This window comes from Corvus kubaryi, unplaced genomic scaffold (assembly GCF_017639235.1).
Source record: "Corvus kubaryi isolate FWS band 111438036 unplaced genomic scaffold, C.kubaryi_AGA036_p1.0 37266, whole genome shotgun sequence".
Classification (NCBI taxonomy): Eukaryota; Metazoa; Chordata; class Aves; order Passeriformes; family Corvidae; genus Corvus; species Corvus kubaryi.
In genome coordinates, this window is record NW_024581081.1 from 6,387,690 (window position 1) to 6,414,830 (window position 27,141).

General features: G+C 37.5%; 1 protein-coding gene across 2 annotated transcripts in view; it reads right to left on the bottom strand.

Moving 5' to 3' along the window:
- The window catches only part of GALNT2 (polypeptide N-acetylgalactosaminyltransferase 2), a 95,382-nt gene that overhangs the window by 39,633 nt on the left and 28,608 nt on the right, over positions 1-27,141 (bottom strand). For both annotated transcript variants that reach the window (XM_042025229.1, XM_042025230.1), the window contains exon 2: positions 5,157-5,247. In XM_042025229.1, coding sequence (XP_041881163.1) covers positions 5,157-5,247 — 91 coding nt within the window. The remainder of the gene's footprint in view (positions 1-5,156; positions 5,248-27,141) is intronic.

The window sequence follows — 27,141 nt, forward strand, 5'->3', positions numbered from 1 at the left end:
TTGTGGTGAAGCAACATGCCACTGGCATTAATAAAAGATACAAAGCAAAAACTGTCTTTTGGTGTCACTGTTTATTACAGACAAGAGGATTTATTAGTCATTGTTTTCATAATTAACACATGAAGTTTTTGAGGTACTTTCAGTTAAGTGCAGTAAGCAGAAGGTTGCAGAGATGTCACTCCAAGTGCAGGAGGAGTATTATAGTTCAGGCATATCCTAAATTAAGCTGATATGCATACAGGGAATACTACTCTACCAGCTGTTAACAAGAGTTACAGGTTGCTCAGATTTTCCAAGGTTTGCCTTTGCTCTGTCTCTCAACCAGAACAGCACGGAAACTAAGGCAGGCCTCATTCATTTACAGCTTTTTAGCCATAAGCTACGCACCAACTACAGCACATTACCTCCTGCTAGACTCTGATAATGAAAGAACACCTCCTATCATTACACAAAATAACTGTTCTTTGTTAAAGCAGACAAATACCAACAACTTGATTACGCACCCTCTAATCTCAACGTCATCCAAGGAGCTCATCTACAAAAGCAACTTGGACTCCAAGGTGTGATTTAGTTATCAGATAGTAGGGGAAAAAGTAGCAAAGTTGAGAGGGAGGTGGTTTGAGGTCTTTTTGTATGTTTTTAAGAAACTTCCAAGAGAATAAAGAAAGATGGCCCCATGCTTTTGGATTACTGGTTTGAGAGTTAGCTAGTCAATACTAAGCAACTATTTTTTATATCTGAATTATCATCCTAAAGAAGTTAAAACGCATACATGCACTCAACACAGAAGCCAGAACTAGAGAGTTAAACAAAAACAGACTGCAGAACATTTAATAGGCACTTCTTGAAGCAGCCCAGAAGGGAAACTATAAGAAAATAACTAGAGGGAGAAATATAGATTTTAAAATTCACATCACTGACAGAACTCTGAAAAGGAAACTTGCCAGCTGTTGTTGGTAGCCCACAGACTGACAAAAGCTTTTCTTAGCCTTTCAAGTTCTTTCTTCAAAATATTTCCAGGAACTTAATTCATAGCAATTTTACACCTCAGCCAGCTAACATGCTACAAATACCCCAATACAGTTATTTAGAAAAATTACACCAAACCTCACTTGTGACAAAACTACACAAAATGCAAGACCAGTTTGATTCAAGAAACTGGAAGAAACAAATCACAAAATCATCTCCCCCATACAGTTCTCTCCCTCAGCATTTCCCAAAGCTTCTGCAACCTCCTTGGTAACTAAACTATATCATCACCCTTGCTTCTAATTTATAATACAGGTTCAATCTGAAACACTTGATTAATATTTTCTGAAATACTGGACATGTAATGTCACCATTTTTCTGGCCTAAAAATAAAGATTTTAGTGATTTTAGAGTAAACATTTTACAAAATATAATGTACACTTAAACACATTTATATAGATTTTCAACTTTCAAACACTCTTGACTTTGAATGGATTTTAAAGCTATGCTCATTTCAGGAGTGCCAGCCACAACCACTCCCCCAGTTGCCTTCCTTCCACTGGAAAGAGCAGCTAAAACACAAGAGATCATGAGGACATCTCGTCAGTGGTATGAGTGATGCTGTCACAAACATTGCTCTTAAACATGTGTTCCTTATGAATACAATATGTGTCATGGGCTGTCCACACATTTACATGACAAAGGTTCAAGTTAACTACTGGAAAGTGAAAGGCTGATCCAAAGCCAACTAAACCATCCAGCCTTACTTTTGCTGAAAGGCTTGCCTGTCGGCAATTGAATCTTGGACCCTGACCGGCAGGGAATCTGAATCGTTTGTTCAAAGGAGTGAGTTGGTTTTATACACTTTTCTAAGGCACAGTATTTCCTTACATGGCGTGACCTATCCTGTGTTGCCACTTTCTCAATGTTCTTCTATGAGATGATCACTCACTGCTCACTCATCTGTCAGCTCCCGGCCGGCTCCTCTCCGTAGGGTCTGCCGTGTGACACCTCCTCCCCCCAGGGTTCCGCGGACACAAGCCTCTCTGTGCTGCCATGTGTCTGCAGGCAGGTTTTACAGCTCACAACCTAATTCTATCTTATTTCTCCCCATACTTGCCTTTCTGAATCTTCAACTAAATTTTAAAGTCGTTTAACAAACCTTTTCCAATAATAGATACAATTTTTGTTATATGCTTCCCTAGGGTACACAAAAAGAAGCATGAATTTCTCCCGGGGAGTTAGATGGCTTTATAGTTTCCTACATTTCAATGACTTCGTCAGGTGCAATGAATATCAGAAAATGCAGCCACATTATTTCAAACTTAAGTTAGGTAAAATGGTAACTTCAAATTCAAGAAAATGTATTTACATATAGTGAAACCTAAGATGACAATAAAATAGTCTTTTAAACAACACTAAGTGAACTGCAGAATTTGCTACCAGAGTAAAATTGAGGCATAAAAGTAAAAAACCAAACCCCACTCACTGAACTAAGACCCTGGAACCAGATTATGCTGCAGTACTAAATTTGGTTTTGACATGATGTGTTTATTTTACAAACTGTTCTAAGCCTAAGAAGTTGAGCACAAACAAGGAAAATATGGAATCCAGTGAAGCTGCTTCTTTTTGTCCCAGTTTCCATCCAAGTTGAGCTTGACATAAATCCTTTACAATGTATCATTTACCATTTTCCAAGACTTTAAAACCAGCAAATGCAAAACTAGTCTGGAAAGAATAAATCAAGTTTAAGAAGAAAGGAGACCACTTCATAGCGCTAAGTTTAGTGAAAAGCAGTGACAGCCCAAAGAAGAAGAGAATTTGGCTTCAGGAACCATGAAGGAGGTAATGCCTGGGTGTGACTGCAGCAAAAGACTCTGTCAGCTGTGTGCAGTAGGAATCAGATCTATTAGAAGTCAGTCAGATAACAGTAAGAGCAGCTTGAAGCGAGATAGACAAGAAAAAAGCAGAGCAGATAAATCTGTATGCAATCAAGCAGCAGGCAACAAAGACTTGGAATAGATGGATACAAAATCCTCTAGATAGCTTGCATTCCCTCTTACTGACTCAATACAGCCTAAAAGCAACATGATTAAAAATAAAAAGTGATAAATACAATTTTTTTTACTTACATGCATTAAGGGGTTCCAAATCTTCATTAACTAACAAAAAAAGTGCTTGAGTAACTGCTGGAACTACTGTCAATACAGGCAACTGGTTATACAGTTTTTGGTTTAGTTATCCATGCAGACCATCCAGGGTTGGTCTTTCAAGAGCTAATATCACTATTTTCACAGAACAGAAAATAGACTTTTGCAGCATATCAAAAAGTCACCAAAAGACAAAGGATGGATACACTCTGACTGAACAGTTCAATCTTCATATAAAAAAATTTTTAATATAAAGATAATAAAGAATTCCTTAATTCCAGGAAGTTCTGAAAGATGCTGCTGCATTATGCTGAAACCTAAATTATAGGTCTACTAAACTGAGCGGAAAAGTAAGAAAGTTCCAAACCAAAGTCCTCCTAAAATTTGATGACTTTACTTTAAAACAATGCAAAGAATCTGCAGAAATGTGAATACCGAGCTTCACTGCCACAAGGATTCAGAAGTTTGCCTATATTTACTGAAAATAAAGAAAATAGTGATTTAAGAGTGTCTAGTTCTGTCTGTGAAGCCTTTGATGCTTGATTCCAGACTCTGATACTATTTTGCAGTAACAATTCTCCTGTCTGTTACATCAGGCCATAAGAGACTACTAACCGACATACGAAATGAAAAAAGCCGTGTCCTGCTCTACTTTACACTCAATCTTACTTCTAGTTTCAACCCTTCCATCTTCTGACAGCTCTCCCTTTCAACCTGTGACACTTCCCACTTCTGTTAATACTCAAACACGCTACTTAGGGCCACTGGGCAAGGTTTGGCCCAGAATACAAAAACATTCAAAAAAGGGGAACTAAGAACAGCTGGAAGTTGCAAAATTGGCTCATCTAACCCCAGTAACAAAATTTGTAGACAGTTCTGTCAAGCAGAACAAATACTTGAAAAGATCTGCCAGAGACCAAGTTAAATAAGCCAGGCTCTTCAGCTTTTTGGGATTTATTTCTCAATACATACACAAAATAAAGACTTTGCCAAAAAGGTATACATACATAACCAACCCTATTTCCCTTCCCCAGACAGTAGCTGGGATAAGGTAGGCCAAAGGATACAGAAAAAAAGCTGTCAATAGCAAAGAGCTTATATGTACCTGGAGAGCTTATGACTGAAAAAGAAAAATCATACCTCACATGTTCCTGGGGGTGGAATTTCCCATATGCTTAAAAGAAAGCTTGCCTTGGTTAGTTGTTTCTGCAAGAACTCACAGTATTTGAAATGTTTGGCCAAGATATATTTGTAAGAAAAACGAAGATTAATAGAAGAGAAGCAAAACCTGTGATGCTATCTGATCAGTAGCTGTCCTTCTCACAGGTTAAACATCTTCAATTGTGTAAAATATTCAAATTCAATTTTCATTTTTCTCTACACTTTAGTATGTGAATTGCAGCTATATATGAAATCTCATTGACGTGAAACAGTTAAGCAGCAAAAGAAGTTTATGAAAGCATTCACCTGAAATGAAGATTCCGTAACACTTAATTTTCCTAGCTCATCCTCAAGGCATGAGGACTTCACTCAAACAAAATAAAAATCACGTTGCTCTGTCATTTTCCAGCATGTGACAAATACTGAGCAAGTATGAGAAAAAATAAAGCACACCAGCAGCACAATTATGAAAATCTGCCAAATCAAAAGCTAGAAAAAAATCTAAAAAGTATGAACCTTGGCTGAATCTTCAGTCAAAATAACAGTCCCAAGGTGACTTGTCTGTTGCCTGCCAGCATCATCCACAGAGAGAAATGGACTACTTTTGCTCCAGAGGCTTTTACAGTATCTCAAACCTATTGAAGGACAATACAAGCATACTAGCAAAGAACCACATTCCCTATTGTTTTAAACTCAAAGGAGCAGTGAAACAGGTAAGATTTAAGGATGCTGAAGCTGTAAGAACAGAGAAGTACATGTTGCTGAAATAATCCTAGCACTTTCAAACTACAAAGAATTTTTAGAATCAGAACAACTGCAGTGTTTTATGGCTTTCAATGATAAATGTTTCATGGCTAACAAATGTTACTGCAATACCTGGAGGGAGTGTCTCCACACTTTGTGCCTTGTCGTCCCCATCGTTGCCACGCACTTCTTTCCTTTTGGGGTCAATATCATTTGGGTCCTCCTGAAAAAAGTACATAATGTTTAAAATAATCTTAATTTAGTTTTGTGTCTTCAAAGCAAACAGTAATAACTACGTTTTCCAGATTTTAAACTTAGAGTGGTCCAAGAAAACAAGGATTTTAAGAGAAACAATGATTATTTTTTCCATCACTTGAAAAACAGAACAAAGATTGAGACAGACTTTTGCAGTTAATTGCATAAATTCTTCTTTGGAAAAAAAAAAAGGAAATCTATTAGGAAAGATGGAATTCTTTTTTTTAATCAGTAATATTCCAAGGAGCTACAAAGACGAAAAGGTTAAGCAAGACCTGAAGAAAGCCTTGCTCTAGCAAGAACAGCCTAAATAGAAAGTTATTTGAAAAGAGAAATCAGGTTATCTAGCAGTTATTTCCAGAATGGCAGCCTTACTATTGGAAAAATACTTCCAAAATATTTTCATGAGTTAATTTCATCAGAGTTTATTCTAGGCTTCACAGGCAATTCTGCTGGATTTGTGATTCCAGAGATATTGATGTTATAACCATTTAGATGGGTGGTGGGGAGGGGGCAAAGAGTTTCATCAATGCCCTCCCCCAGTTTCCAGCATTTATTCTGAACCTGTAAATCTCATTTTCATTTCAACCGAGAAAGAAAAAAAAAAAACCACAACCACCACTTTTTTGCACTCTTATTACCACAAAAACACAAAATATGACGTCAGAATTACTCCATTATGCATTTGGAAGAAGTGGAGAAGAGGCTCACTTTAAAACAAGAAAGAACTAGCAACTGCATGGACTGTATGCCAATTTGCACACTACACTTAGCCAAAGGATTTAAGTGCCATCAGCTTCTGTTGTTCTTGCACACTTGCCAAAAGAAATTCCGTTCCCTTTTCTAAATCTGCACCGAAGGAGTCCTGTTTACAAAACCAGTTATATTGGCACTATCCTGCTAAAGACAAGACCTTTACTACAACATGCAAGAAGATACTGGTTAGTATAGCTGTAGTGTTGTAAGTGCACCTAAAAACATTACCAGGCCCTGGAGCCAAGCAGTGCAGAACAGTTCTTATCTCTTATAGGAATCTGCCAGTCTCCAGAGCAGGGTGCTGGTTTATGAAGTGCATACTGGAAAATGTCTCTGCCGTCCCAGCTCCTAAGCCACAGCTGGGAGTTCTTTGATGGAATAGTAAGTAGTTGGAACAGGCCAAACTTATGCTGGGGAACATTTTGACCACAAATTATACCATTTCAGCTTGTCCCCAGACATCTCAGAACTTTCCAATGTAAATTCTGCTTAAGCATCTAAGTGCTAAGTGGGCACTAATATTTAGAAATATGTTGAAAAAAGGCAACAGATTTCTAAAATACTGAAAATTAAAACTAAATACAGATGCTTTTTTCCCCCCTGAGAAATACAGGGTTTTATAAATCAGTTTAAAAATGAATGCTACCAATGCATGCTTTTCATAGCATCATGCATCAAGGATCCTGGAGAGAAGGAATTTGACCAGGGTCTTATACTACATATCACCATATTGGTACATACTTTTGGCTACTGGGCCTTGTGGAGGTTGATTGATACCTCTGCTTAAAGAAAGATTTAGGACAACAACAATAAAAATAACAAAAAAACCCCACACCAACACAAAAACACTCTCTCCCAAAGCTACACAATACATTTCAAGAAAATGTTTGACTCACACTGATGAGAGAAGTTATGTGTCACTGTGCAATGAGTCCCACCAGCACAAGTGAAACAGATGCTTTCTGTGTTTTGAGAAAGTTGTATTTCACTAGTTTGTGAAATTTGGCTTTGTGCACCATTTTAAAAACACTACAGAAACACTTAAGTCGAAGTATCAACTGTAGCTGCAAAATTCAATGAAGCTCTTCACTATTCCAGATGACTGTAATGAGTCTAAAAAATATGTAAGTTAAAAAATAAATGCAAAACATCTGCTAAACAATCAAAACAATAATGCAAGGGTTTCTCCTGTAATTAAACAAAACAAAAACTATCAAGTGCTTCCTCATTGTCCCCCTCCCTTTAAGTCTTTAGGGTAAAACTTTGCCTTCCCATTAATCCTTCTAGCTAAGGACACACGCCATTGAGCATAATTATTTATCAAGTTCTTTCACTTTGGATTTTATTGCTGTTGTGTTTCGTACTTTTATAAAATAAACAAACTACCAAAGGCAAAGTTAGATGCAGAAATCTTACGGTCAAATGCCATTTTGAATTCTTACAAATTTGACACTTTCAGGAAACTACTTGGTACAGCCTTCAGACATTCTGAGGTGAGCCAAGCTGCCGGGATGGAAGTTGCCACACTGCATATTGTTGGATGTTCAACTTGCCTCCTAGGACTCCTTATAAAACAGTATTGTGATGGGGCAGAATGGAGCATTAAGGGATATTAACCTTGAACTTTGCGCCCTGGATTAGGACTTTGCGGCAGTTTTCGTCTCTAAAATCAGCGAGTCAGCTAAAACTGATATTCCATTGTAAGCACTAACTTTCACTCAATTAAGAATTTGGAAAGTACAAGTGGGAAACCCCTACCTTTCAGGCGCAAACAATGTTATACCCTTTAGCAAGAACTTGAGAGCACAAAAAGAGATAAAAGCAGTTTGTAAAACCATAGGCATGAATACTACCAGTTTCTTTACATCTCTGACTGCACATTGTTTCAGCATGTTAATTTGGTGCTATACAGGAATCAGCCATATGGTCAAATGGCATTATGATGTTGCCATCACCACAGAGTGGCGATGGCTACACCATAATGCTCTAAGCTTTTTCATCTTGCTTAGAGTGAAACAAAATCTCAGCTTCTAATGTGACCTTAAAACGCCACTTGCTTTTGAGGAGTAATCTTCTTGGCAGAAGACAACAATGCTGGCACTGACAAAATTCATTCATACAGAAAGCTAAGCTTAAGGGAAGATTGAAAGCAACTTAAACTGCTTAAGAGGAGGCACAGCTCTTTAATCGTGAGAGCACAAGAGGGAGATTTAATGAATAAAAACTGAAAAGGCTACTGTATTTTTCTATATTAAAATACTGTTAATACTTTACAATAATATTTTCCTGACAGTCTTAAAAAGAGCCAGCAATATCAGGCTACAACTGAGTATGCAAATGCACATGGAAAACCATTTTAAGGTTATTGAAAACAAAAAGGTAGCTGCCAAATACCAGAGACATTAACCACTCATTAGATTTACACAGAACACCACTATAATAAAACCTTTGTGGTCACTGTTCATGCAGTTATTTACTTAGGCCAGGACATATCAACAAGAAAATAAGCGCACACCAGCTAAAATGCATGTGTTGGAGGGATTTGGCAGATATTAATTTCACACATCATGCCACTCCTTCCCACTAATTTCTGAATCAGTACTAGAAGACATGCAAAGAAACAAAATTGCAACCTTTCAAGTCCATTTGTTGGGCAATATTACAACAATACTGCAGTAATATTTTAAACATAACAAATAAATGTACATTAAATGTAATTTTTAAATTCAATTATCTAAATACCTTTGCTATTCCCAAAGCTCTGAAACTAAGCGACATACATTTACTTAACATTTTGTTAAAACATTCCTTGCAGCAATGACCTTGCACAATTCGTTATGGTAAATTGAGTAAACTAAGGGTGAGGTGGATGTTTTTTTAGGCTGATTAATCACTGAAGTGCCGCAACTTTTTCTTTCAGGATACTGTAAGGTCTCCATGCCTCAGAAAGCCCCCATCTACTGGCAAACCTTGCTATTACTGCTCACTTTTCTTTTCCTGCTCAACTCACTCACTCCATTAAGACTACCTGAGAGACTGAATTTGAAATATGTTGAAAATGCAACACCAAACCCCACTTCTGAGAACTGAACTCAAAAAAATTGTTTCAGGAAATTATTAGTTACACATTTGCAGCTGCTCTGCTGCAGGGAAACAATGAGGTAGTTCAAATTCAAAGCAGGATTCAAACATTTTTATAGCATTTCTACATATACACAACAAGACATCGTATTCCATGAGAAATTTAAGAGTACTCAATTTGAGTTTAGAAAGCTGTAATTATACACACATGTACATTAGAGGATAATTTCATTACCATTACTTGAATCTTCCAGACCACTCACCCTTCTAGTTTTGGTATATTTGTATGCATTGAATATTATATTCCTTACAAGCATTGCAACACAATTTTTTGTCAGTTATTTCATTTGGCATCAAAACCAATTTTAAACTGTTCCAAGTCCCTAGGTATTGCTTCTATTAAAAAAAAATTAAAACCACACTTAAAACCACTACTGTTTTTCCTATTTTTGTCTCACAATACATTTCTTGCTTTTAATTATAGTTTCAAGTATCACGGATTTGACATTTAACTGCTACGAACTAGATCTCAGTATAGCAGAGATTTCAACCCCACAGCGGCTTCCTATCAAGAGAACAACTTAACAACATGAAACATCCTTAGATACATTAAGATATCACACAGACCTTACAAGTAGCAAGTCAACACAGATCTCTGAAAAGCTCTTGAGGTTGGAAATACCTCAAGTGGGAGCTGACTGTGTCCCCAATACCAGCCATTCCTCTCACAGGCAATCTAGATGATGAACATCATGCAACATTTGGGCACAGGAGATGGCTGGGAGTTATGTGCTACCTGGGCTGGTGGACATTCAGAGAAAATAATTGAGAAATATATCCTTGTTGAACAAAATAACATATTAAGGCTTAATATCCATTTCAGAACTTGTTTTTAGGCAAGGACTACTGCAGACAGATTTTCCTCTACTAGTGATTTTCCAAGAGAAAAGCATATACTGGCAGCATCTTCAAAGAGCCTCATTTAATCCAGCTGGCCTAATACAAGGCTGTGCTGCATCCAGCAGTACAGATCAGTCAAATGAAGTGATCATTTTGGAAGGGGTGCTCTCACTGCAAGACAGCTCCTCTCAGGACTTCATACACTTCTGTTCTGACCATGTACTTGGGACCAGACTCTCAGAAGCACTTCCATGTTGCGTGGAGCAGCACTTGGCATTACAACAGTTTAATGCCTGCTGAAGTTTACATCCCTAAACCAAGCATAAAGGCTCCTCACAAAGCTTAGTTACTGAAGAAAAGGACTCAAAGCCACGGAGAATCAGACAGCTGACTAAGACACTGACAAAGCCAAAGCCCAAGCTTCTTTGCCACTGCTTAGTATCTCCTTCTGTACTTAATATGTGCCTCTTCCCCCCACCCCAACTCAGCTGACAATCTTTTAATTGGCTATCACATTGGCTAAGTAAGCCCTGAAGCACCAGTTCCTTCCAACTCAGGAAGATGTTCAGCAGAGTCCAGCGTCCAGCTCGACTTGCTTTCTGACCCAGCACTCACTCACTGCCTCCTTCCTAAGGCATCTCCAGAAACATGACTCCAGTCCCTCTTGCTGCAGTAAATGAATCCAGCTTTCCTGTGTGCCAGGCAAGCACTCTAGCAATTTAATGTAATTACATTATGGGGCACTCACTTCTTCCCTTCTCAGCAAAAACCTTTTGTACAAAACAGAGAAAAAGTATCCTCTGAAAATGCCTGGAATGCCGCTTCTTACAGAAAAGACAAGCAGGAAAAAACCCATAAACAAATGCTAACTTCCTTTGACTGCCAACCTGCTCAGCATACTAAAGCAGACATTTCCAAGCACACCAGGAAGTGAAGCATAAATAAATACGAAAAACACTGAAAAACTATATACTTTGCAATGTTTGATTACCACTGTTGGTGCCCAAAATTATTACAGCAAACACGATTTAATTTCATTCTCACTCCTTTACTCAGTGCAAGTAAATTGCTGTCAAAGGTACATTCCTTTTGTATGTTTAAGTACTCAAAACAAAAATAGAAGCTTTCATCAGGGTGAACACACACAGCCCTCATAAGAAGACAATTTTAAATTCTCAAAAAAAGCAGGGAAAAGCATCAGGATTATACCTTGATGGCTCCATGCATAGGAAATGTGTTTAGATATACTCTCAGTGAATACACTAAAAACATTTTGAAAATGGCAATTACTATAAGGTGTACTCTCTAGACAAAATTAAATGCCTTAGTGTCCTACCATCTCTGTAAATGTTACCTTTACTTAGCGCAAAGTACATATTTTGGAGCTTAAAGGCACTACCTGAAGTACTAAAACAACTATAAAATGTGACATTTTCTAAACCTAGAATGGATTAAACAAAAATAATGCTTTATCTGAAGTTTCTGGAAAACAAGTATATATATTCTCTGAGGAAGGTCTTTGCAGTTGAAGACTTATTTGTACAGTAATTGGGATCAACTGGAAGTTCTGGTTCAACTTCATTTCTGGGCACAATAGACCTAAACTGACAAAAGCCAAGCAGCAACAGAAAACCCCAGGTAGGGCAGGTCAGGCTATTCAAGAAGTAAGCGTTTAAGTATAGATCAGCTATTAAATATGAAGATTTGCATGCAAATATATTTAAGATTATCTGTAAATTTTCATTAGTTCCCTAAAAGTAGCAGCATGACTTATCCCCCAAATACCCACACTGGTATAATATACAAGGGATTAATTTATGAGCCCACAAATCCTACACAGTTTTAGACTGTATTTCAGTATTTTACAAAAAAATTAATTTTTCTGTAAGTACCTGTCATCATAATGTGATCCTAAAGACATTAAAAATAACCCCAAACCCTCAACACTTTTACAGCTTAGAGAGAATTCTGGTACCCTGCTCCAGGTGACCTCTAATAAACCATGTTCCCTTTTGCCTAGAGACTTCATCCACTCTAGTGATAAATGTCAAAACTAAGTGGACAACCTTATCACCTACCAGTAAAGCAGAGAATTAAACATTACTTGCCTCACAAAATTGGCAATCTAGTATACCACCAGAAAGAGGAAACAAAAAACTCACAAACCCCAGAAACTACAACACCCCTTTGAATTCCATCAGCTCTACAGTGAAAAAACACTGTTAGATCTAAAGTGATTGTCAGGCTGACAGTCACACGCAATGACACACACCCCCACACAGAGTGCGGGTAAGAACACATCTTCTTGCTAAAGGCTACTTCTATCTAAGTCTTCCATGTTGAAAGAAGCCCTGCCAACCAAAGATTTCTACAGAGGCCACCACAGACAGAAGCAGAATCAGCACCTGCTGTGAAGTGCCCAAACACCAGAAAGCAAAATGGATCTCTCTCTGGCTTGATTTTCACCTCTCCACAGAAACAGCAGAAGTGAGGGGAAGGTCTCATACACCAGACAGAATGTGAATGGACAAAAACACTGCAGAGGAGCCACGAAAATGTTTCACTGTTTTTTCTAATGTCACTCAATCCTCATGATTCATGATGCTGCATAAATGTACAAGGATAGATGGCAATGGCGGGGCAAGGGGGAAGTGTAGGAGAAACATACAAGGGTACTGGTACTGATAGAAGGGTATAATCTCAAGTGCACCAGTAGCTTTGAAAGCAAGGAATTAGCGTCTCTAAAGATGGCAGCAGGTCACAAACAGTATCCAGTGTTTCCTGTTAAATTCGTCATGCCTCAAAAAAAAAAATCTCACTGTCTGCACTACCTGCCACAGACTATGAAAATAAAACATCACAAAACATTTGCAGTGATTATTTAAATTCAGGGTAACACCTAAGGCTATTATCACCCAGTTTAAGTTTCCAAAAGGAAAGATTGAAATTTCCTTTTTCCAAAAGGAAAGATTTGAAAGAAAAAAGACATTTCTTTCAAAAGTTAGTTCATGTGGGTTTTTTTAATAATGTTGAAAACAGCCTTCCATTCCATCAGTATCTGTCAGTGCAGACACAGTTACGTGATTTATAAAAGTAAGTGCACACTCAGCAGCAATAGCTTTTAAGTCGCTCTTTTAGTTGTGCCAGATTGGGAAAAAAAAATCCAAGAATATATTAATCATAAATCATCATCAATCAAAACAGGCTGATTGATCTGATTTGTTATAGATAAGCAAGCAAAAAAAAAAAAGCAACCCCAAAACTTCAACAGCAAAAAAGAAGAACTTGGAAACAAAACCTTACCATTTGCAACTTGTTAAAAGCATCTTAGGTATAAGCACCTTATATTCAGGTGCAGAGGTATATTCACCTCTAAGGAACATTTTGTCGTCATATCTGGTGTGAGTTAAAAGGTGTTTTGAGGCACATGCCTAGGCAGTAGCAATAATTTAATATGCTTATCCCATACCTTCTAATGCTTGCAAGTAATATTTTTTTTTTGTTTGTCCTGGGTTTTTTGTTTTAATTGATCCATTTCTGGAATGGGAAAAGGTTGAAGAAGTGGCAACTACTTCCAAACAGGGCATGGCTTGATACACAAACAGTATCTGCCCACTGTGCTTCTTTCAAACTCCACAGCTCTTGTTTGAGAATTACTGTGCCTATTCATTTTCTCACTTGAGTGCTTTCCAAGATGTGAAACCTGAACATTACGTAGCTTAATACAAGTACACAGGCCCCAATTCAGATCCAAGGGATACAGAGGCCTTATTAGTCATTCAAAAAATTATTGAGATTAGATTCCTGTTTAACAATCCCAGTTGATTCTACTTAAAGCAGATGAAAGAGCCCATGGAACAACTAGTCCAACAAGGGGAAGAAACCAGAAGGACATCATCATCTTAAACTGGTGCAATGCTTTGCAAAGCAAGCATGGAGCTGATGCTGCTTACTCTGACAAGACAGCTGCTGTACAGTCCAGCTGCTGTTGACAGGGGCTGTTCACATCTCACCACGTCTCCATCTTGAACTCGTGGAATGTCCCCACTTCTCCCTTTATACACACTGGTGTGGCAGACCAGGTGATCCAACTCATTTGGCTGACTTGACAGTGAGCTGGGGAGGATATGGATGTATCATTTCGCTGGGTGGGATTTTTTTAAACCACAGGACCAAGCACTAAATTATCTGAGGTACTGGATGCAAGGGAAGCATTCCCAGCTAGGGTAGCAGGGGGAAAAGTGCTGAAAGGGGTGTTCCCATTACAAGTAAAGTATTACAAGTTTAGTTGCAACATGAAACCACCCATCACTCAAAACCACTACAAATTTTTCTTCTTGAAAGAAGGCAATTACTCAACAAATGCTCAGGCATGATTTAATGCCACCTCTTGTTAATTCTACAGTATTAGAAATGTCTGATGAATTAGCCTGTATTTTAAAGTCCTACCCCTAATCCTCTTTGAATTCAAACTCATCACTGCTTGCTCTTGGCTCTCTGAAGAAAAAAAGAAAAGAAAAAAAAAGCTTCTGCACAGGAAGAAAGGGGAAAGCACAGAAAGCAAAATTTTGTTTTCATATTTAGTTATACAAGAAAGTCTCATTTTCTGGAAGTCCAGGAAACTGAAGTTAAATATTTGAAAGAAAAGTGAAGTATTAAATAAATAAGCAGAACTCAACATGAATGCATCCAAAAACTTAAGTATACTGAAGTATTCCAACAACCCAAATCTCCCCCTATATAGATCTGAATGAAGCAGTAAGAAAATCACTCACCAGCAATACAAGAACCAGATGCAGCAGAAAGGAAGAACAGAAGAAAAAAATTCCCATAACTTGTACATGCATCTTGAAGCACAGAGAGCAGAAACAGAAAGCAATTGGAACTAAACCCTCTTCACTTAATTTTGGTTTACAAATATTTAAACTTGCAAACGTAACTGAGATCAAAAGGACATCAGAAATGCAATTACATCTAAAACCAAACTGCTGTAGCTCACATCCACAGTTTGCTAGCAAAGGGGAAAGGTGACTATTATACCACAACAACACAAATTGTTAAACCAAGAAAACTCTCTTGCATTAAGGAAAAAGGAAGAAAAAAAGAGCAAGATACAGCTAACAAGTTGAATGTTTTGCTGTATGAGATCTGTAGGGCTACAATGCAAAAAAGCAACACAACATCACACTTACATTTTCTCAGCCATAATGGAAGGTTACCACAGTCATATAAGGAAAGTGAAGATAGACTGAGACAAAGGAATTAAAGTTGCTGTGTCTTGGAACTTTTCTGTAGAATGCAAGAGCATTGCTTTGGTCTCTAAGAATATAATAAGAAAAGAAAAAGCAAGACTGATTTTAAAATCACAACTTTTTGTTTTAAAAGGGAAAAAGGTTAATCTTCAGATTCAGAAAGCAAGGCACTGAAAAACAAGGAAACCATTTCCTTATACCTCTTTCAAAGAGGTCATCTTTGAACACAAAGAGATGGAATAAGTCCCAGAAGTCTGAAAAATTACTTAGTAACTCCTCTAATTAAATAACCTTCAGAGGAAGCTTGTGCTTGACAGATGACTTCTGCCTTCAATAACTCTCTGCATATTTTCTCTCTATCTCAACAGTAGGATTTATGATCAGGTCTCCGCAGCTCTGGGCATGTGACACAGTACACTCAGTATTACTTTTCATCATCTGTGTTTAAAAGTTAAGACTTTTACTGAAAAAAAAAAAAAAAAATTGTACACAGCTAGTGTAAAGTTTTCGTCCAGTTCAAAAATTCTGACAGTAAATTATATCTATTAATGCATTAAACATTAAAGGCTCCATACTACAAAATTCACACAGATGTTTGCCAATAACATCTTTGATTTTTGCCAGACCCAGACAGCATCACTCATCTGCAATACTCTGGACTACTAAATCAAAACTCAATCCCACAATGAAAGAAATGCCTATGAGAAACAGGACAAGAAGTCTGGAAGACAGACCCCTGCATCAGAAGGAAAAAACATTAATCACTACTGAGATAATGGACATCTATACTTCAAATTTTTTCTGCCAAACTTTAATACTAAGATTTCTACCTGAAGCAGGCAATGTGGATCTTTGTATCTATGCTCAACACAAAATAAAACTGTATAACATTATTCCTTTGAAAGACACCATTCTGCAGTAAGGCACCAACTGGAAAAAAAAAAGATTGGAGGGTTTTTGTCTACTAAGGTTAACCCTCAAACTGATGCTGTTACAGGAAGCCGATGTCAGAGCACTCTATTAGTAAAATTTTGACCACACAGACACAGAGCTTCAAGGCAGAAAATTAGGCATTTTGCCTTGCTGCTCCTCGCACACAGCACTGCCTTTCCCCCAATCTGGGCTGCATTAGCTTGTCTGTACTCCATGAAAGAGTAGTCCTTCAAGCTGGGATCCTGTTAGTTCAGCCCTGAGCAAAGGCAGATTGTAAGGCACAGAGAGGAGCAGTAATTTTAGGCAAATTTTATACCAAGTGTATAAATTGAGCCCTTTAGATACAATTTAGGTCCTGTGTGCAAAACATTCAATATTCTCACTGTGTATCAGATATATCTATCAGACCTGGGAGCACAAAGTTAACAATACACAAACTTATTCATGGGAAAGACCAAGGGGAAAAAAGTTTAGAAAAGACTGAGCAATTTACTGAGGCACCCCAGGAATTCTGCACACTTGCAAGCAGCAAGGAGATTTCACATTACCCAGGCACACTGGAGTTAATCTCATTCTAAAGAGAGATGGAAAACCTCCTCCTGGATGCTAAGGCCTAACAAGAAAAGGTTGGGGGCTCAAGTCTGCTGAAGTTATGGCCTATTCATCTGCAGCCTCTCAGAGGAGAGGTCACCAACTGTGCACCCTTAGCAGAGATCTCACACAACCTCCACAAAGAGCCTTTATCATAGAAACTGACGTAGGAGGGGGGAGCCAGAATTAAAGCCTGATCCAAGCATGACGGCTAAGCCAAGTGCAGTGCAGAAAGCTTTTGTGCTGCTCTCAAACCTCCCAAAATAAAGAAAAGTCTTGAAACTTAACAACTCAAAAGAGTCCAACAGGAAAAATTACTCCAACCCAGACTCCAGTTTAAGGCTGCCTAACTCAAACTATTAGAAATTTCTCAGTCAAAATTTAAACCCTTCTGCAGAACTTTATGAGCTACCATTCTCTAGAAGACATCCAAATACATGGAAGATCAACCTTAAGATCAAAAAATGTCAAAAGATGAGGTCAAAGCTGTCATCTAGTTTGGAAGTCATGAATAGTATATAACAGACAAGAGCAAAATGTCACTCCTATCATCTAGTGTTTTCACAACACATACTGCCCCACTATTTTTAACACTGAGCTCTCCGCCTCTTCTCACTATATATGACCATATACTGACATTTAAGACATAAGTCATCCCAAGGTAGGCGAGGGAAAAAAAAAAGGATATGAGGAGAAAGACTCCTTGTATTCATGTGCATGATGTGCATGCATGCATATATATGCACACACAAAAACATATACACGCATGCATATACAGAGTTAACCACAGACTTACTTTGTACTAGAAAACTGGGGGGAGGTACAGGACAGGAGATCAAGTACACTTTTAAAAGTACAAAAAAATCCTAACAAGTAATTTAAACTTCCACTAGATTATTAAAAAAAAATAGAATTAATTGGTCTCCGGCAAGTGAGAGAAGAGTTGAAATCACTATCATAGCACAACAGCAAATAAAAAAATGGAAATATACATTACCACAAAGAAGACACAACCAAAACAAAACCTGAGGAGGAACAAGAATTCACAAAACCTAAGAAAAACAATAGTAATAAACATCTTGAGCCCAAGCCACAGCATCATTCGCAAATTTAGCTGGTAGAATAAAGTCACATGGATTAGAAAAGTCCTTAAAGATAAGAGAGATCCTAAAATATTTAGAGAATAAGAAACAAGTTATCAAACTTGAAGGAATTCAAACTACATGAGTCAGAATGTCCTATCTTTTTAATGACTTGCTTTGAATAGTGTGGATAAATGAAGTGGGTGCAGTCAATTGGCTTGACTTTTTAGACCAGTCACACTGTCAAAAAATTAGAGCCACCAGGTTTTAGAACCCCCACACATTGCTCTAATGCCTTACCCCGTTTTGCTTGTATTTTGGGAAAAAAGCACCAAAATACTGAGCCATAGAACACAAGCTGAGTGTCGCAAACTAAGCTTCAGGGAAGTAGTGTGTAGCACATTTCTCAGACTAATAACTCAAAAGCTGTTTCTAGACTAATGAGTAAATATGATCTGCCAAAATTCCTTATATTTTGACTCACATACCCAGATTAACAGTTGAATTGCAGCCTAAATGCACCTTTACCATAATTTAAGATTTCAGTTAAGACTACAATGGGTAACAGAACTACACAAGCAGGAGCATTTAAAAACTAAGGCCATGAGAAATTAGGCTTTCTAATCTTTACCCACAAGGAGCTACAAATATTTAAATTCATGATACAGTCTTTCCTTCAGGGAAGTCATAATCTGATCTGCCCTTATCTGCTACACTGTCTATTTTCTTTCAAACAGCTTATCAAAGATGACACATTGAAGTCTATTTTGAATTGAGCAACAGATTCAAAAGCAGAACGTGGAAGACTAATAAGAAAGGAAAAAAGAGAATAGTCCATCAAAAGAGTTTTCTGGGTCAGGAGGAAGGCCTAAAAAAAGGTCTGACACACACACAAAACCAGAAAAAAAACCAAACTTCCTAGAGAAAATGAAGAAATACTTCAGAACTACCAAGTAACAATTCAAAGTAAGTGTTTCTTTGACATTTAATTCTCACCACTGGACAAATATGTTTCAGATAACAGCAGCTTTAAAAGGTTTATTATTAAACATATAGTCACCTTGAAAACTCATTTATTTTTCACTTGCTGGAAAGCACAGATAAAGACAGAGACATAGATTAGGTCACCTGCTCTCATTGTGTGCATTGTTCTGTTGATAGATATTACCCACATGTTGAGATCAAAGCCGAAAATAAAAAGTGCTAAGGAAAATCCTGAAAGATAAAATCACCCAAATTTACACAACCACATAAAGGAACATTTACAAACAATTTAAGAAGAGGGAGATACACGTTAACGTCTCCAGTCACTGCATGCTACTTTCCAAAAGCCAAGTGTCTGGTACCCTTCTGCCAGCCCCAAGCAATATTGCTTGATGTCTCCAATCTTCCTCTTCTTTTTCTTTTCCACTCATACACTCACACTCCTCTCCTCTAAGAGGATTAATTAGTCCTTAAAACCAGAGTAGAATTCCTTGATGCTCAAACTCATCAGGTGCCACTGAATGGAGCTGTAACACAAACAGGAGTATGTTTTGTTTGTTCTGATACTGCTTTTGAAAGCCACCAGCTCTATTTCCTCAACCTAACATCAAAACCTGTTCCAATCCTGTATTTCACTAGGCTTTCCCTTTCCCTTTCACCAAACTTCTTTAACCGCTGGCGTTATAAAGAGGAGTTGCTTACCATGAGCATTAGCTGGAGAACCTATACATTATAATTCTGGGTGGGTGTATTTGGTTCTAAAACACTATTAAACACTGTTTGCCTATCTGCTGCTACTGCTTCAAAGCCACACACAGAGAAACTACCGATTTTACAATCTCTCACACTTGTGAACCTTTTAACATCAGCACTTAAGGCAAAACACTCAAAAACTCATTATCAGCTACATATCCAGTGCTAACCATTTGTTGCAATTGGACATATTTATAAATAATGCTGAGATTATATAGAGGCAGCGTCTAAGCTTTCTTACACACAGAAAAATGCCCCTGATTAAAGCAAATGGCCGAGAGTTTTCCTTCATAGGCAAACAAATACAATAAATTTTTTTGGAACACTTGTTGCACAAAATTATTGTGTTTATTTTTGTATCAGCTGCTTTCACTACTACCAAGGGAATTCTCTTTTCTGGTTGAGTTAGTGAAAACAACTGGCCCACTGCTAAAGATGAAAGAGGTGAATTGTCAGTCATAAGCAGGAACTTAAAATTTTAGAATCCTATTTAAGTAGGTGAAAAACAAAAGCAAATTGAACATTTGTTAAAATCCACAGCCTACAATGAGAGCCATAGGTTTTCTTTTAAGGAAAACCATTATAAGTAAATTGCTTTTTAATCAGGCTATTAGTTTAAATTCTCTTCAGATACAGTAATAGAAACATCTTAGTAAATGCACAACTACAAGCAACAACTTGGAGAATGATCTTGGTTCAATCCTTGGTTAAAGTAAGCCTGAAGTGTTGCACACTTTGTGTTTATTGATTATTTTTGGACACAGGAAGATCTTGCATTTATGAAATCAACCTGCTTGAGGCAAAGATAAACTTACAGAGAAACTCATACACTGAAGTTTACACTACACTTGAATGGAAGATACTGATTCTGTCTCAACCATCAGTTCATTCCACTGACTATAAACCACTGCTGCTAGCATCACTGAAGAAAAACAACACAATTCAAATTTTAGATTTTCAAATATTCTTTCACATTGCTTTTCAGAAGTATATTAACTAATAATAAAATCGGATTTATGGAATAATGAGACCTTTGACACCAAAGTAAAAAGCAGAGCAGACTTTTTAAGCCTAGGATACAAAGTTTTATCAATTATTATTCAAGAGTTATCTATTGAATATAGTATGTAGAAATAGCTCACTGGTAACCATAGTTTCAGCTTTGTGGATTGCAAGCAGCATCTTTTATTTCTTAGAGTCCCTTTATACAGGGATAAGCCTATGCCTGCATCTTCTCACTTTCAACTTGAAAATGTTTCAAGTAGTACATTTTTCCTATCCTGTTTAACTTATATTTCTTAGCCCAGTTTTCCTACACATTAATAGATTTTTTTTTCTATCATCTTGCATTTCACTGAGTGTCTGGATTAAAACAGTTTATTGATTTTTTTTTAATCTGCTTTTCTATACAGAATGATTTAAAATAAAAGAGAAAGACTGTCCCCACAGTAGTTCTTATTTCACTATATATGCTACTTCTTCCTTGCCCACCTTCCCAACAAAAACTACACAGTACTTCTCAAGCAGTTTACATATTTGATTGCAATTCTTAGGGATAATTTTGGGGAGCACCTACCTCCACAACCAATAGGAGCTCAACCATATCAAGAAAGAGGAATACATGGGGCAGGGGAATCAATAGAAAAGATGATCTGGAGAACATAACCTATCAGTCCTCAGATGTCATATTAAATGGACTCTCTTCTGCAGAAAATATATTGCTTCCCCCTTTTAAATAGTTAGTCCTTTGTATCTACTTAGATCCATCCAGGTTAAATTACAGGAAACTTTGTAGTGAGGACAAAGATAAAGGAATTTGACAGAAAAAATGCAGAACATGCACCAGAAACAGAATCAAGAGATTTTTCAGAAGAAAGGGGTTCATCTGGAAGTCTCAAGAGATGGGGAAAAGAGAATTTAATATACTGTTTACTCACAAAATCCAAACATGCACAGCTAAGGGGGGGAAAAAAAAAAAAAAAAAAAAAAAAAGCTGTGTACTCAGGTTTAATAATGGAAAAGAAAAGAATCTTGGGATTACTTCTACCGTAACCTCTTGGAAGGCAGCGGAGATCATATGGAATGGTTGTCCAAAATGAAAAGAAACCTAGAGCTTTGCACCAGCAGGATCAAGAAAAAACAAATCTGCTCTGAAGTTCAAAATGAATCTGAATCATGAATATCTACAAGCTATATAACAGTATGAATAATACATAGTCCAGATGAGAGAAGTAAATATTAGCTCTCTTAACCAAATCATTCCTTTGGAGATGAAATAAAATATTGGCTATTTTTACTTAGCTTAGTCCTCACATTTTCATCCCCTTAAAAGTGGAACTGCATCCCTGATGACAACACATTTTCTTGGCGAAGTTCAGTATGACCTTAAGAGCTCCCAGCTTTTTAAAAACTGTACTGAAATTTTGTACCCTCTTGAAGATAGGGTGGTTTTATTGCCAGTTAAACACTAGCATTAATTGCTGTAGCTAGGGTAAAAAAATACAATGTATGAAGTAGGAAATGAAATACAGTGTATGCAGCACAACTCAGGGAACTCACATGAGAGATCTACTGGAAGAAAAATACTATCTTGCTCCTCCATGCTATTGATAAACTATACATGTCTGCTTTTCAACAAAGGACTAGATTAAAATTAGTTTTCCTTGCTCCCATACCAGACTTCTTGCAGTTTGCATTCTTAATCTGCTTTCTACACTGATTCAGCACACAGAAGGACGTTCTTACACATGCACATTGACAATATGTTTAGTTACAGCTGAAAAACTGTTCAAAAAACCCTAAAGCTTATTTCTAATGAGTTTTGCATGTCTAATTCTAAATACATAGAAAAATAAACCCAGTTTTCTCACGTGCACAGTGCCACCAAAAGATTAGTCCTTTCCAAAAAGCGATCAACTCAGCCACCAAGAACTAAGGACACACAAGATAAAGGCAAAGGAGCAAAACTGGTGGACACAGATCATGTCTGTCCAGGTGCTCTTCATCAGGGATCTGCAGAAGAGAGAACAAAGGAAAGCTCTGCTTTGACAGAGCTCAGCTCTTCTAGCAGTGACTCAAAACTATCAGAGAATACTTCAAAGGTAAGTTCCTCATCCTTCCATGAAGATACCTATTATTCTCTTACTGAGTGCCAACAGAGCACCACTTTACAGCTTTTGGTTTCATTTTCCACTGAAGACAGGCTCAAGGACTTCCAAGCAACCATTACATTAGAGTTTGGAATCCAAGGCATGCAGCTATGTTAGCTATGACCCAGGCAAAAATTGTGCAGCTCAAGAGCATGGAAGCACTGACATGTGAACCCAGATGTTCAACAAAAGGTGTTCTGCTAGGCCAATTATACTAATCCTCTTCATGTGGCAGGGCTAGCAAAGCTGAGGGCACACCACAGCAAAACTATCTGGATAATGTGCTGGGAGGTCATGGTCCAGCCAAGGTAGCAAGCAGGATTGAGCCATCAAAAGCAGAATCTATCTGGTCATGAGAACAGCCACCTTGACTGCTCAGAGACCTCAGAACTAAAGGATTTTGTGCCCTACAATGTTTTGCTCTTTGTCTTTCCAGCCATTAGAAGATCTACTAAATCTGATCTACTAGGCTGATCAGAAAAAGGGAGTGCAAGACACCTTCAAAAGTACATAAGTAAACTCGATTTTCTGCTAGTAAATTCACCTGCATTTTTGTGATCCCTGCTGACCCCAAAGAAAGGATGTATTTTCTCAACAATGTTAACTTCTACACCAAAATTGCCCTGAATATTATTTATATATCATTTAACAAAATAAAAAACCAACCAAAACAAAAACAGAAAAAACGCCACATCTTTCCTGAAACCTTTCACACACACAAGAAAAACAGAAATTGAAAGGATAAGCAAACCCAAACAACAGCATGTATTTAACACCTACAAAAGGTATAAAACTTTGAAACATGCCATTTTTTCTATTCATTTAGGTGCCTAATGCTTAAGGGCAGGCAGTGATATGGAGGGGGAATGGTTTTAAACTGGAAAGGGTAAGTTCAGATGCAATATGAAGAAGAAATTCTTTCCTGTGAGGGAGATGAGGCACTGGCTCAGCTTGCCCAGAAAAGCTGTGGATGCCCCATCCCTGGAATTATTCCTGGCCAGATTGGATGGGCCTTTGAGCAACCTGGTCTAGTAAGAGGTGATCCTGTCCATGGCAGGGGAGTTGGAACTAGATGATCTTTAAGGACCCTTCCAACCCAAAATATTCGATGACTATGATTCTTACAGGTAAACCTTGAAACAGGTCTTTCTTCCTTGCAAGAGAAGTAAGGTGTGAACATTTGTAACAAAACAAGAATCTGTTATCAACAAACTAGATTTCCATCATAGGATCTCTGTGTAAAAGTAAAAACAGATTTCACCTCAGAAGCCTACCTTTCCAGAAGCTAACACAGTCTATGGGAAATCATTCTTAATTGTTTTACAGCACCTTTACATAGCAGCATGGACCAATATGACAAAAAAGCTATTTCCCCTTTTCCACTGCTCTCTCATGATGCTTCAATACAGCCAAATACCAACAGCGGAAACATAAAAAGGTCCCCAGACAACAAAAAAATTATTGGATTAACAGATTTTTGTTGCACAACCAGCAAACTCTACAGAAACATACTCCTTTCATAGAGAGGAGAGCTACGAGGGAGAGAACAGAAAATGAAATAACTGTTCTGGCAGTCAATACTTTTCTTATCCTAGAAAAACATACCACATGTCATCCATCTTGAAAAATGTATTAATAAAGAAATTAAATTCTTGAATCCTCAGGCTGCCAAATTTGATTGCAGTGCAAGAAAGCCACACTTGGTTTTCTCTTCCTCCTACTCATGATCTTATCAAGTTCTTGCATTAGTCTTCCAATGACTCACATACAAGCAAACAAATTTCAACTTTAAATAGTTTGTAACAAAATTACTACTGATAAGATTTATACAGAAGCAAACAAGAAGAAAAAGTGTTTTATCAAAATCAGATAGGGAAAATGCAAAAAAAACATGCTAACCCTAAAGTTTCTGTGTGAATGCTTATCTGTGGGTGGATAGCAGTCCTGTTCTGAGCAATACTTAAGTATTAAGAATAATAATTAAGATTAGGAGTATACTAGATATGCATCTTGGTCTACCAATTAAGGTATTGTTTGTTAAGACAACTCTGCTTTTAGATGATCAAAGAATAACCTGGCAAATCTGTCAGAATTCTATAATTTAATACATTAAAATATTACCTAGTAACATTCCTTTCCCATCTTGAGAAGGTGACTGAAAAGGATTTTCAACTTCTGTTTTTAAACCCTTGGAAGAACACACACTGTAGACATTACTCCAACTATCTAAAAGATAAAGTTAATAGAACATTACAGAACAGTCAAATATTCAGCAGCAGCTACAGCTAGCTTTTCCATGCAGTTAACACATTCTGGCCCATTCACTTTCTCAGCCCTGCTTAAATCAAGGGTTTAAGCTTTTCTTTATGAAAAGTTTCCAACACTGAAGTCTCCACACGCACACTTTAGTATTATATTCCGAGTTTTCCCTGATTCTTTTTTAAATGGAGAACAGCTATTCCCGACATAATTTGTTTGTAAGAGAATTTTAAGCCTTCAAAATGAAGGCACAACAGCCATGTGCCGCAACATGATTCATATCTTTCTTAAGCATTAACTGAAGAAAGAGAACTGAATTACGTTGTTAGGCCAATCTGCCAGCACAAATGTAAATGGAAGTTTTCCTTTTAATTCAAAAGGCCGTGTTTTGGGCAGGATTCACTTCAGTGCCTCCACAATGACCCACAGAACTATACCCAGAGTTCATGGCTCACTGCTTGGCCATGAGCCACCCCCTGCACCACGCAGAAGTTGGCACCACCCGCCTGCTCAGAGCTGCCAGCTGAGCCGTGTGCTCTGCCAGGAAGCCATTATTCTGTGGATTCAGAAAAGTCTGGGGGAAAGAGCAACTGATAACCAATTATTCCTTAAAAACAACTTTAAAAGCAGTAAGCGCACTAGACTACATCACTCTTCTCCAGACATATTTTCTACCATTAATTTACTGCAGTCACAAAGAGCATCAGGTTTTGCTTCACTGCTACACTTAGCAGGCTCAAATCAATTATGTGCAGTTTTGATGACATTGAATTGTTAAAAAACCAAAGTGCCTGGACATGCTTGCCCCACTTGTGCTTGCTGTGCTTTCAGTTCCCTTCTTGTGAGGTCATTCATGGCAAATACAACCGGAGCCTCATCTCTGATCAGCCCATCAGCCACATCAGCAATAGATGATTTGTTGGAAAATACATCTCCTAACTGCAATAAATGCAACTGATAAATATGCCTGACCAAGCAACCCTACACTTCCCTGGTGATGGCCTACACTGCATGTAGGTACAATGCCTCACTTTCTGGCACACAGGTATCTAACTAAATGGCATAAAAAGCAGAAGAGACTAAGAGCCAGTTTTTCCATCCATCTCACACTGTACAGCATGGGTTCTTACCTCAAACAGTAAAGTGTCACAGTAAAAGAAGAAATACTCAATTTTTCTTAATTTGCATGACAAGAGTCTAAGGCACCTAAGGACATAATTAGGCCCTATCTCCTTCAAATACTTAAATACAAAGCTACCTTGTTAATCTTTTGCTTAGATTCATAAACAGCCTTATTTTCATTTCAAATGGAGAAACTAGCCCAGAATGAGCATGTGATAACAAAGGCAAGCCCATTTGTCAAACATCAAAAATTACTACTTTGGAAACAAATAGACAATGCAATTTAATTTTATTTCCCTTAGCAAGTGCTAAAAGCCAATGAATGTGATACTAATTAGTTCATGCTGACAACAAAAGAATTTCCCAGTTACTCTAAGGACGGCTTTTAGGAAGCCAATCTTTTCTTGACCAAAAGTTCACAGAATTAAGAATTGAATTTCTACAAATGTAGAGAAAGGTACTGGAAAGATAAAATTTGCATTACTAATTCATTTACTACTTTAGCAGCTGTACAGTACTTTTAGAAAACAAAAGTCACTGTTTCATATGATTATTAGTTCTCTGCAATAATTAATGATTTAAGGATGTGGAAAGGGTTAGCCTCATTTTTAGGTGACTTGATTCAAAGCCATAGCATTTCTTGTAAAGACAGTAATTTCAATAAAAGAGAGAACTCAGATACAGTCAAGATAGCAGGCAGGTCCCCAGATAAGAGAAAGAAAAAATTTAAAAGTCAGTTAAGAATCTCTTCAGTGTTACACAGGTGGAGACAAAAAAGTTAACCAGAAGTCAACTGAGACATTTCTGTCTCATCAGCAATCCTCCCCAAACCTCTGCCTCCCTTCCCTCCCCACCAACAGTTTATCTGTACAAAACTGAGTCTTAATCAAACTTTTTTTGACTGAGATTCAGTGAGAAGTTTCAGTGAAGAAGTTTCAGTGAAGCCCGAAAAGATTAACTATCTGGCTTACTGTATCATAGGAAAAAAACATGTTAAGTT